At 32.6% G+C, this 12,644-nt stretch overlaps 1 protein-coding gene across 1 annotated transcript in view; it reads left to right on the top strand.

Moving 5' to 3' along the window:
- KIF6 (kinesin family member 6) overlaps positions 1-12,644 on the top strand; it is a 601,782-nt gene that overhangs the window by 174,747 nt on the left and 414,391 nt on the right. Inside the window, exon 5 of the mRNA XM_049764755.1 lies at positions 9,758-9,867. Within this exon, the coding sequence (XP_049620712.1) occupies positions 9,758-9,867 (110 nt within the window). The remainder of the gene's footprint in view (positions 1-9,757; positions 9,868-12,644) is intronic.

The raw sequence follows: 12,644 nt of genomic DNA, 5'->3' as shown, positions 1-12,644 counted from the left end.
CATGGAGGTTAAGGGAATATTTAACACAGTTTACCAATATATGGCTCAGTGCCTCATATTTAATTATGTTGGTTTTATTTAAATAATTTTCTACATTGAGTCACTTCTCTCTGGCTTTCAGCTACTTTGTGAAAAATGAATAGAGTTGTACTAAATATCTAGCATCTCTACTAGTTCTAATAATTTTTTGGTTTTATTCATTTATTAAATATTTTAACTATGTCAGTATAACAGTGAAAGATGAATAGTATTGCACTAAATATCTAGCATCCCCACTAGTTCCAATAATTTCTTGGTTTTATTCATTTAGTAAATGTTTTGACTAGGTCAGTATAACAGTTATTCCAAAATTTTTGACTGTATGTTATTTGTATTTTGAGTTGCAAAGTTGAGAAGAAATTGCTGATATCTGCATAATTCTAATTTCCGTCCATAAAGTGGCAATTATGCATTAGTTCAACTCATCTCTTACTAGATTAAAAATGCCAAGTCTGCATTCCAGAAAATTTGGAAGACTAACGATGCATATTGTAATAAACATATGATCCAAATTCCTTTATTTACTCTTTTATTTCAGAATTTAGTAATTTTGCTCCAAGATATAAAAAATTAAAATATGACTTCTACTTGTTTTGGCTATTGTGACCCAATGTGGAAGTTTATTGTTCTGAAAAAAAAAATTGATTCAGGCCGACATACTTCTAAAAATGTATTGTTCATAAACATATGGTCTTAAGGCAATTGTGACTTAGTTCTGTGGAATTATTGTGAGAATTAAATATATATATTTTAAGTTGTCCAGTTCCTGGCATTTTAGAGATGTTGAAATTTGATTGTTTTGGCTGCAGTGATTATTACTATGAATCTTATATCTTTCCCTTCTTTGTCCTTTCCTTCCATTCTACTTGCTTCCTTCATTTCTTCCTCCTTTATTTCCTTCTTTCCTATAATTGATGTGATAAATAGTATCAATTTCAATAAATTTGTGGTGAAGATGATATTTCATTGTTGTTTTGACTTGCATCTCCCTGATGATTAATGATGCGGAACATTTTTATGTGCCTTTGACCATCTGTATTTCTTTTATGACAAAATGTTTATCTTTTTATTTTTTATGGGGTTGGATATTTTTTCTTTTTAAGCTCTATCAGTGTCATATGGCTTTAGATATTCTATCAGATTCTATCAGATGTGTATTGGGTGAATAATTTCTCCCATTTTGTAAGTAGTATTTGTATCCTGGCCATTATTTCCTTTGACGTGCAAAAGTCTCTTAATTTAGTATTAGCTCATTTGTTTATCTTTGCTTCCACTTGCTTGGTCAGTGTTGTATAATCCTTGGATATGCATTTAGCTTCAATGTTATGTAGATACTTTCTGTGTTTTTCTCTATATATCTTATGGTTTCAAGTCTGATATCAAGGTCTTAAATCTTTTTTATTTTATCTTTGTGCATGGTTCTAGAAAGGAGTCTGAGTTCATTTTTCATCATTTACCTGACCAGTTTTCTGAGGACCACTTGTTGAAAAGAATTTTCTTACTCTACTTCATATATTTTTCTTTTTTATAAAATATTAATTGTATAGTTATGGATCTGTTTCAGGATATTCAATTTTATTCCTCTGATCTGATATTCTGCCTTTATTTTAGTACTATATGGTTATAATTACTACTGTTTTGTAGTACAGATTGAAGTTGGGAAAAGTGATGCCTCCCATCTTTGCCAGTGATTCCTTTAGCTATTTCTGAGAGTTTATAGTTACATATGAATTCAAAAGCCAATGTATCTATTTTTTTTAAAAAATCAATAGTATCTTTTTAGGTATGCGTTGAATCTGTACAATGCTTTGGGGAATATTACCATTTTAATTATTTTAATCCTCCCAATCCATGAGCAGGGGTGCATTTCCTGTTCCCTTTTATTTCTTGAAGTATTATTTTGCAAATTGGCCTTCCACCTTTTTAGCTAAGTTGATTCAGAGATACTTGATCTTATGAGGCACAATTCTGAAAAAAAAAATGCCTTTTTCTTGTATATAAGAAAGTCATGGACTTTTGCATGCCAATTTTATAGCCTCCCACTTTACTATGAAAATGTATTGTTTGCAGAAGATTTTCTTGTTTAGTTTTAGGATTTTCTAAATACATATCATCCACAAATAGTGAGAGCTTGAAGTCTTCCTGTCCTATAAGAGTGTCCTTGATATATTTTCCTTGCCAGATCGCTATGGCAAATATTTCCAGCACTTAATGAATAGAAGTGATGAGATTGGCAAACTTGGCTGTGATTGATCATAAAGACTTTTAGTTTTTTCCCATTGAGAATATGTTTTCTGTGGTTTTTGTGGCAAATGGCTTTGACTTTATTAAGGAAAATGCCTTCAATTCTCATCTTCTTGAGTTTTTTTTAATCATAAATGGGTGCTGTATCTGGTAAATGCATCTATTAGTATGGTCACATGATTTTTATTTTTCTAATATGTTATTTTTGTTGATCAACTTGCATATATTACTTCAATTTTGTATCCCCAGGATAAATGCCACTTGGTCATGGCACATGAACTTTTCAATGAATTGTTAGATTATATTTGCTAGTATTTTGTTGAAGATTTTTGCATGTGTTCTTCAATAAAATTGGCTTATATTTTTTCTTTTTGTGTTATTTTTGTCTTCTCTTTAATGAGAATAATACTTGCTTCATAGAAATTGACTGTGATAGTTTCTGTTTCTTCAATTTCTTGAAAGAACCTGAAAAGAATTGGCAGCAGGTCTTCTTTAAATGTTTAAAAAATTTACTAGTGAACCCTGGGATTTTTTTAATTGAATCTACACCTGGGATTTTGATTTAAGGAAGATATTGGTTACCCTTTCACTTTTCTTAGGAGTCATAGATCTATTCGTGTACTCCAAGTGATCTTGGTTCTGTTCTGGGAGGTCATAGAAGTCTAAGAATTTATCCCTTCTAGTTTTTCTCATTTCATGGGATAAAGGTTCTCATTATAGTATCTGATGATCTTTTGAATCTCTGTAGTGTCTTTTGCATTTTCCTATTTCATTTCTTATTTGGTTTATTGAGGATCTCTCTTTATGAGTTTTGCTATTTTGATTTATTGATCTTGTTTATTTTTTTCAAAGAACCAGATCTTGGTTTTATTGATCCATTAGATTGTGTTTTGGGGATTCCAGTTCATTCATCTCTGCTCTAAATTTTGTTGCTTTCTCCTTCTTCCTGCTTTGTCATCCTTCTGTTGGTCACTTACCAGTTTCTTAAGTTGTGCATGCAAGTTATTTATGTGAGTCCACTTTTCCTTTCTGATGAGTGCTTGTATAGCTATGGACTTTCCTTTCACACTGCTCTGGCTATGTATCACAAGTTTTGGTAGATTGTATTTTTTTATTTTCCTTTGTTTCCAGGAATCTATTTATGTCCTCTCTTACCCATTATATGTTCAGGAATGTGCTATTTAGTCTCCATTTTCTCGATTAACTTCTATTTTCACTGCATCATATTTTGAGAAGGTAGTTGCTATGATTTCTTTCATCTTCACTATATTTAGGTATGTTTTACATCCTGGCATGCACTCATGTCCCATGCAAATTAAAGAAGAATGTATTTTGACTTTGAAGGATAAGAAAAGTTGTATATATAAGACCCTCTCTTCCATTGTTTTTTTTTCAAAGCCAGCTTAGTCTCTTTGATTTTTCAAGAGGTTGCTGACTGGTTTTGACATTTTTACTACTAAATTGTGTTGCTATCAATGTCATCTTTCAAAACTATTAGCAGTTGTTTTAAGTATGTTTCTGGTTCCATATTCAGTGCATATGTTTAGAAGTGCAATTTATTCATGGTCTACATGTCTCTTGATCATTTTTAAATTAAATAATATCTTTATTTAGGCACCATAATTACATACATGATTGTAATTGAGTTTCAGTTATAACATGAATACCCTCTTCACTAGTGAAACATTTTCACATAAGACATGCTCTTATAATGTTTTTGAACCTGAAGTCTGATACTATTATGGCCACCCTAATTTTTTTGAGAAAAGTTGTTTGCTTGAATAATTGTATCCTAGTCTTTGAATTTGTGTTTTCTCTGACTATTCAAATTTGTTTCTTTCAGGCAGCAGGAAGTTGGGTTCAATTTTCTTACCTATCTTGCCATTCTATGTCTGTTAATTGATGTGTTCAGTCCATTGACATTGAGAAAGATTATTGCCATAGAATTTTACATCATTTTTCCATAAACTTTTATATACTCATGGGAGTAACCTTGTTTTACAGTAGCCCCCTTTTTATGATGATTTCAAGTTTATGAACTTCCTGAACTGTGTTTATCTGTGAAGTTTGTACTGTTCTTTAAGGTCTGAATGTCAGTGTAACTGGGTATAGTATTTTTGGAGAGGCATTCATTCCATTGAGTTTTTTACTATATCCCACTACTGTCTTTTGTCCCAGATAGTTCTGCTGTAAATCTTAAGAATAAGCTATTGTGTGTAATTTCACTTTTTGATCTTGCTGCTCTCAGTATTCTATCCCTATGTATGATTGTAATCATTCTGATTAGTATATACCTTGAAACATTTTTATTTGGGTTTCTTTTAGGTGGTATCCTTTGGGCCTCCAGTGTATATGCATTCTTTATTTCTTGGAAGTTCTCATTAATGATATCTTTTTGTTGTTGTTGTTGTTGTTGTTGTTGTTTGGGAGACCCACACCTGGTGACACTCAGGAGTTACTCCTGGCTCTGCACTCAGAAATTGCTCTTGGCTTGGAAGACCATATGGGATGCTGGGGGATCGAATCGTGGTCCATCCTAGGTTAGTACATGCAAGGCAAATGCCTACCACTTGTGCCAATGCTCTGGCCCCAGTAATGATATTTTTTGACTGTTACTTCTTCATAGAGGTTTTATTACTGGATATTGGGACCCCAATGACTCCAATGACTCTTATGTTATTGCTCTTGAATCCATTCCAAAGTTGTCTTATCACTTGTTTGTTTATTTTAAGGCTTTATTATATCTTTTGCTGTTGTCTGCATGTTTTTTGCACTTTGTCTCCAGTTCACTGCTTTAGAACCAGTGACTTACTCTGCTATTGGGGTCTTTTCATTTCACTGCTCAAGTTTTCAATTTCTTTCATTTTTGTTTGTATTCTTGAGTTTTTCTCATAACATATTCCATTGTTTACTTGAGCTTGTTGAACATCCTAAGCAGTTTTACTCTGAAGACTACAGAGTTTTTGTTTTTTGTTTTGTTTTGTTTTTCACTTTACTGAGTTTATATAGAAGATTACTACTTATTGGATCTTTAGGATTACAATCTTCACCCAAACAGGTGGTGGGTTTTTGCACTGCTTTACCATGATTCCTTTTGCAGTCTCTTTGGTCATTCTTATCTTTCTCTCAGAGAAAAATTCATATTCAGTGAAGGCTAAAGGGAGCTTTGTGTGGGTGGGAGATTTTCCTGTGGCCACATAAGTGTCTGCCTTCTTGGGCAGCCATGCTGTTGGGTCTGTCTTCTGACCTATTGAGGTTGGCCACAAATCTGTTCTAGCATGCATATCAAGTCACTCTGCCTCTGATCTACAACTATTTCCAGGTATTTTAAAAGCCAAAAATGAGTTAATTTATTTTAGAAATTGGTGCTTATTATTTTTGTATATTTTTAGTTTCCAATATGTTTTGGGGCAAGAAGAAAAGTTGTATGCAGCAAACATGTGGTTTGCATTACAGGTTGGCAATCTTAAGCACTGAAAAAAGAGTAAGAAGAAAAGGTATCTTTGCCATGCAGCTTAGTAAATTCTAAGTGTATATTCCAATAAAAGTCTAGAAAGTACAGAAACTACAGAAGCCAAAGACATTATTCTTATCAGTGCAGGGGTGGAACTGCTATTTACTAAAGTTTAATTATTTTTCTTGTTTCTGGAATAAAAATATATCTCCACTGGAAAAAAAAAGTTAGTTCTTTTCAACTTTCTGATTCTTTCAGTTATATTCATATAATGAATGTCTCATTTAAGATTTTTACAAATAATAACAAAAATACTAACAGCCATTAACTACTACTAACAGTAGTGTCTATAGAAAAAATTCATGATTCCTATATGGACAACAAATATTTTGTGGATTTTAGGTATAGAATTCTAATTCTCTCAGAGCAGCTCTGCAAGATATGTTTTGTGATAAGAATAAATGTGCATTATCAAGGTTGTGTACAGGACTGGAGTGAATATAAACTTTATAATTGATTGTTCTAAGTAGTTGAAGAATGTTGTCTGAATTTGAATAGGATTGAATTGAATATATATTTGTTTAGATAAGATGGTCATTTTTATGATATTGATTCTTCCAATTTATTAGCATGAAATGTTTTTTCATTTTCTTAGGTCTTCTTCAAATTCTTTCTGTTGTATTTTGAAGTTTGATGATATACATGTTCACCTTTCTTGTTAGGTTGATTCCTAGGTACTTGTTAATTTTGGACACTATTTTAAATGGGATAGACTCTTTGATCTTTTTCTCCTCTGAGTAGTTTGTATAAAAGAATAAAACTGACTTTTGTGTATTGAATTTGTAGGTAGCCACTTTATTATATTGGCTTATTGTTTCTAGGAGCTTGTTTTTTTGGTGGACACTTTAGGTTCTTATATGTATATCATCATGTCATTTGCAACTAGAGATAAGATATAGCTTTACACATATAAAGATAATATTAGTAAATGTTTTTACTACAAATTTTTTTTTTGTATTTCAGGGAATGTTTTAAGAAATACTGAAGCTGGGGCTGGAATGGTGGCACAATCAGTAGGGCTGTAGGGCTGTTGTCTTGCACATGCTAACTAGGACGGACCGCGTTTTAATCCCCCGGAATCACATATGGTCCCCCAAGCCAGGAGCAATTTCTGAACTCATAGCCAGGAGTAACCCCTGAGCATCACTGGATGTGGCCCAAAAAGCAGGAAAAAAAATCACTGAAGTATAATAACATTGGATTAGCCACACAGTCTCTGTGTTTAAAGTGTACCTACTGTACATACCCAAAGTACAACCCAGAGAAACTTTCTAAAATTATTTTTTAATTTAAGCATCATGGTATAAAAAATGTTCATAGTTGAGTTCAGTCATAGAATGTACAACATCTTCCACCAGTGCAACTTTCCCATGGCCAATATCCCCCTTTTCCCTCCTCCCCATTCCCCTCCCTGTCTTTAGGACAGATATTATATTTCTCTCTTTCATTATCATTGTCATGGTATTTGTCAGTGCAGTTTTTTCTCTAACTATGCTCACCACTCTGTGGTAAGCTTCATTTTATGGGCTGGTCCCTCCAGCCTGCATTTCTATTGTCTTTGGGTATTATTACCATATTGTCTTTTATTTTTCTTAAATCCCATAGATGAGTGAGACTATTCTATGATATCTCTCTCCTTCTGACTCATTTCACTTAGTATAATAGTCTCTATGTCTATTCATGTATAGGCCTATTTCACATTTTATTTTTCCTAACAGCTTCATATTAATTCATTGTGTAGCTGTACCACAGTTTCTTTAACCACTTATTTGTTGTAATGTACCTGAGTTGTTTCTAGATTCTGGATCTTGTAAATAGAGCTGCAATGAACATAGCAATGCAGAGGGCATTTTTATATTGTGTTTTTGTATTCCTAGGGTATCTGCTTAGGAGTGGTTTTACTGGATCATATGGGAGCTCAATTTCTATTTTTTTGAGGAATATCCGTATCATTTTCCAGAAAGGCTGGACTAGATGGCATTCCACCAGCAGTTCCTTTCTCCCTGCATCTATGCCAGCACTAATTGCTCTTGTTCTGTGTGATTTGTGCCAGTCTTTGTGGCATGAGTTGATACCTCATTTTTTTATTTTGTATTTCCTTTGATTAGTGATGTGGAGATTTTTTCATATACCTCTTGGCAATTTGTTTTTCTTCTTTGAGGAATTGTTTGTTAGTTTCTTCTCATTTATTGAATGGGTTAGAGTTTTTCTTTGTTTATTTCTGTCATATCTTATGTATCTTATATATTAGTCCTTATCTGATGACAACCTAAAGAATTTGATGCTGAAGCAATGCCATAACTAAACTAAATTTGTAAATTAGTTTTAGAGCAGACAGAATCACCCACATCAGCATGATTGTGGGTATTTGTTTGGAAAAATATTTTCTAGAGGTTTCATCCATGCCAGTTACCTTCCAAAACTCAGAATTTCACCTGTATCTGATGTATTTTATCATAGTCATATGCAGATTGAGTTCCCCAGTTTTTCTTGAATTATTTGTTACAAAATTGTTATATCTTTATTTGTTTAGTTTGAACCATTTTAGGATAAGAAAATAGGACATGATTACATCTTTGTTCTCACAGGCCAGTTTCCTTCCCTTTTTGAATAAAACACATTAAATATATTTTGTTGGATACTGGTGATTATAAATTAGGTAATTAACTTAAGAAAATTCTCACAGACCTTATTCATTCTGATAATCTGATGACCTTTTGGTTAAAAGATAAATATTTTTCTGAGAAACAGGATATTATTCATAAAATGGAAGCATTTGAATTTAGGAAGCAACAGAGATATTATTGGATATTTTGTAATGAAAATTGAACTTGACTTATTCTCAAGAGCTGAAAAATAAAGTATAATTTTTTTCATTTTTTTCATTTTTTATTATGAGAACAGAGATGCAAAGAAAGAGGACAAGGTAAAGTTACAGTGGGAAGATAATCACCCATAAACAGAATTCTCAGAAGAAATCCCCTTGCTGACATCTTAATTTTGAACTTTCAGCCCCAAAACATTAAGAAAATAAAACAGAACCCATGCACAATCATTTGTCCCTCAAATCCCCAGATTGTAGTACATTATAACATTTCTTAGCAGTACACAAAGCAAATCTAAAGCCTTAAAATTTATGTAACTCCTTTAAAATTGAAGGCATAGTATTTTTTTTTACAGTTCATGCACATGCATATTAGTTTATGTTAACCTCAAAAGTTTAAGTAGTTTAAGTAAAATATAAATTTAACCCAAAAGAAGTGGATCCTTTTTAACTGTTAGCAGAATTCGGATTAAGATCAGCTACTTTGTCACTGTATGTCACAGGAAATAAAAATAACATACCATTGTGATCAGTAATTAAGTATCCTCAGTTTGCTCTTTTGCGTCAAGCAATTTAACTCAACAGGTAAGGTATAGGCAGTGAATGATTAATGTCCATGCTTAGTTATGTCCCTATAACACATTTCCCTAGATATGTAGTCTGATAATTTGAATATTAGGAATTGAAACATTTATAATTAATAATCAAAACTATTTTGCTCCTTGAGATTTACAACCAAGGGTTCAACTTTGTATTTTTATAAAAAAACTATTCACAAAATTTAATTTAATGTAATGGGAATTTATAATTTCAGTATAGAAAATAAGTAATGGTATGTTAGCAGTTCTGCAACCAAATTGACTGAATTTTAGTGTGTATTGATTTTTTTTATGTATAACATGGAATCAATAAAAATAACAGACTGAAGTTGCTTGTAATCATGGGTGTTGGCCATTATTAAGAAAGAAAAAAAGCTTCATGCATATGGTAAATGGCAACTTGAAAGTGTCACGAACGGAAAATGTAAACCATACAGAGAGAGAAATTTGAGAAAACTACTGTGATAGATGTGTTCATCTTCTAAATGGAGGCATTTTTAAAAGTCATTAAATAAGGTATTTTCCTTTCCCAATCAGGACAGCAGCAAAATATATACAACTCACATTTCCTACTTGGAAATCTACAATGAATGTGGTTATGATCTGTTGGATCCAAGACATGAAGCCTCTGGTTTGGAAGATTTGCCGTGAGTAACTGAACTGAGCAACAAAGTATTGGGGGAAATTACTTTCAGATGTTTCCCTTCCATTGTTTTCTTTGAAACTTTGTATGTGTCTAGTACTATCTTAATTAACATATACTAGATCACGGGATCTTTTTGTAACATAGTGGATATTTTTTCAGTTGTGGCATATAGACAGGAGCTTTTGAAACGAGTATCTATTGTTATTTATTTCATGAGGAAACCTCTTGGAGTTCCTAGGACAAAATGCAATACATATTCTCAGGAAGTGGCTGCTGCAAAGATTGATGAGATATGACAGTATTACTTTATATTTGCCTCATAAAACCCCTCTAATAGTGGCCTTTTATGAAGAAGGGATTAAAATTAAGGTCCAAGTAACAATACAAAAATATAAAATAAACTTTAAATTTCCCAAAATTCTTCTAAACTATTAAGAATTCATTCACAATCATTTCCTCATATTGGCATTGATTTTTTCATGATTAAACTCTAAATAGATTGTGTCTTCATTGAAAATTTTAACTGGCAATTTACCCACAATGACCTCATCCATAAATGGGGTGACTATATGGACAAACAACACAAAGAAGACATACATATGATCTACAGGCATAGCAAAATAAGTGCTTATCATACCTCATAACTAGGGAAATGCAAATAAATACATCAATGAGATATCATCTCACACCTGTGATAATGGCAAATATCAAAATAAACTCTGGAAATACTGTTGGCAGGGCTGTGACGAGAAAGGAATTCTCATTCATTGCTGATAGGAATATCATCTGGTTTGCCCTCTATGGAAACCAGCATGAAGATTTTTCTCAAAAAAATGAATGTAATGACACAGTTGTAGAAATTGAAAAATGACTAACAAAATGAGCCAAAATTCAGGAAGGAGGAAGGTACTTATAAGCTTAAACAGAAAGTAATGAAGTGAACAGAATTAATGAAAAAAAAAGTACAGAAGATCAATTAAAGAAAGAGTTGGTGCTTAAAATATAAACAAGATCAATAAACTATTAGCAAGACCACAACAAAAAAAACCTTAATAAATGAAATGAAAGTGGGGGCTGTTACTACCAATACTAAAGAAATTCAAAGGGTAATCTGAGATTACTTTGAGAATCTTTATACCCCAAATGAGAGAACCTGGAAGAAATGGATAAATTTGGGGGCTCCTATAACCTCCAATGGTTGAACCAAGATAATATGGAATACCTAAATAGATATATCACTACTGAGGAAATTGAAATGATAATCACAAGGCTTTCCCAAAACAAAGCACACTATTATAAAGATAGTTGGATATTATCACTCTGGACAAGAATTGGGTGCTTAAAGTAGATAAAGCAACAGGCATAATAAACCTCAGTAACAATATTACAAACCACAGTGTCTAAAATGAGAGAAGAAGAAAGGGAGTGAGAGTGAAAGAGAAAGAGAGAGAAGAAAAATATCTTCCCCATAGGCAGACAGAGGGGATTGTGGGAAGGGGAGGAGATTGGTGCACTGGTGAAGGGTATTATACGTTATACATTATACATTGCAGGACTGAAAATCATTAATAACTTAGTAACTGTGGGAAAATATAATTGCCTTATTAATTACCTTGTAACTACAGTGTTGAAATAAATTAATTAATAAAATAAAATAAATAAAAAAGAAAAGAAACTGCTTAAAAATAAATTATTTAATCCAAACAATAATTTAAGGCAGATGTAAGGAAACTCCATAGCATTGGTAGAAGAATTGATTTTTTAAAGGATAGGTCAATTTTTCCTGAGACCATTAAAAAAGAGGGAATTGGGAATGGGTGGCCCATATAGAGAAATTATTTCTATATTTTGTTTCTCACAATTCTGAAGACTGGGGAGTCCACAATTAAAATTATCACAGAGTTGGTTCCTAAATAAAACTCTTTGAGACTTTCAGGTGGTTACTTTCTCACTGAGAAGAAAGTGAAAGGTGATAGGGAGTAAGAAAATGTAAAAGAGACGTAAGGAATGTGAAGGAAAAAAGAATGGATGAAATGAAGAGTATAAACAAGGGAAAAGAATAAGGAAGAAGAACCAAGGACTGGATATGGGAGAAAAGAGAAGCAAAGGTAAACAAAGTAAAGTAGAAAGTACAAAGAAGAGGGAAAAGAGAGAAGAAGAAAGGAGAGGGTATACAATGGACTCCAAAGAATTTTGAATGTTCCTCTAAGTTCTCATAGTTCTCTGTTGTACTGTTCATTTTATTTCAACCGAATCTTCTTCTGTTTTCTATAGGTATTTTACATCTCATCTTGGAACTCCTCTATTTCGTTCTCAACTGCTGTTTTTTTGTGCTGCTCAGAACTTCCATTGAACTTTTTATATTCCCTGTCAGGGTTTTCATTCTGGTATTTCTGATTGTAGTTTTCTCAGTTCAGCTTTCATAATTCCTTGAGTTTTACTAACTGTGCCATTGTTTGAGTTCATTAAACACTCTTATTATAGCATCACTGAAGTCATTATCTGAAAGTTTGCAGAGCTTGTTGGTGATGGTTGAATCATTCATATTATTGTTTTCGCTCATTGACCTTGGTGGACTTAGCCACATCTTTCTTATGTACTTGCTGTGTTCCTGCTGTATTGAGGAATAATCTTTGTATTTTTCCCCTGGAGTCAATAAGGGTTAGGCTGAGTGTTGCTCTCTTCCTTTCCTGCCATTCTTCACCCAATGATAGGAAGTATTACTGTGAGCAATGTGACAGTTTATAAGAACTGTTCAAGGCAACAAATATGGTTTAG

The sequence above is a fragment of the Suncus etruscus genome, chromosome 18, assembly GCF_024139225.1.
Source record: "Suncus etruscus isolate mSunEtr1 chromosome 18, mSunEtr1.pri.cur, whole genome shotgun sequence".
Classification (NCBI taxonomy): domain Eukaryota; kingdom Metazoa; phylum Chordata; class Mammalia; order Eulipotyphla; family Soricidae; genus Suncus; species Suncus etruscus.
The sequence above is the reverse complement of the archived record's forward strand: the minus strand, read 5'-3'. Positions and strand labels throughout refer to the sequence as shown.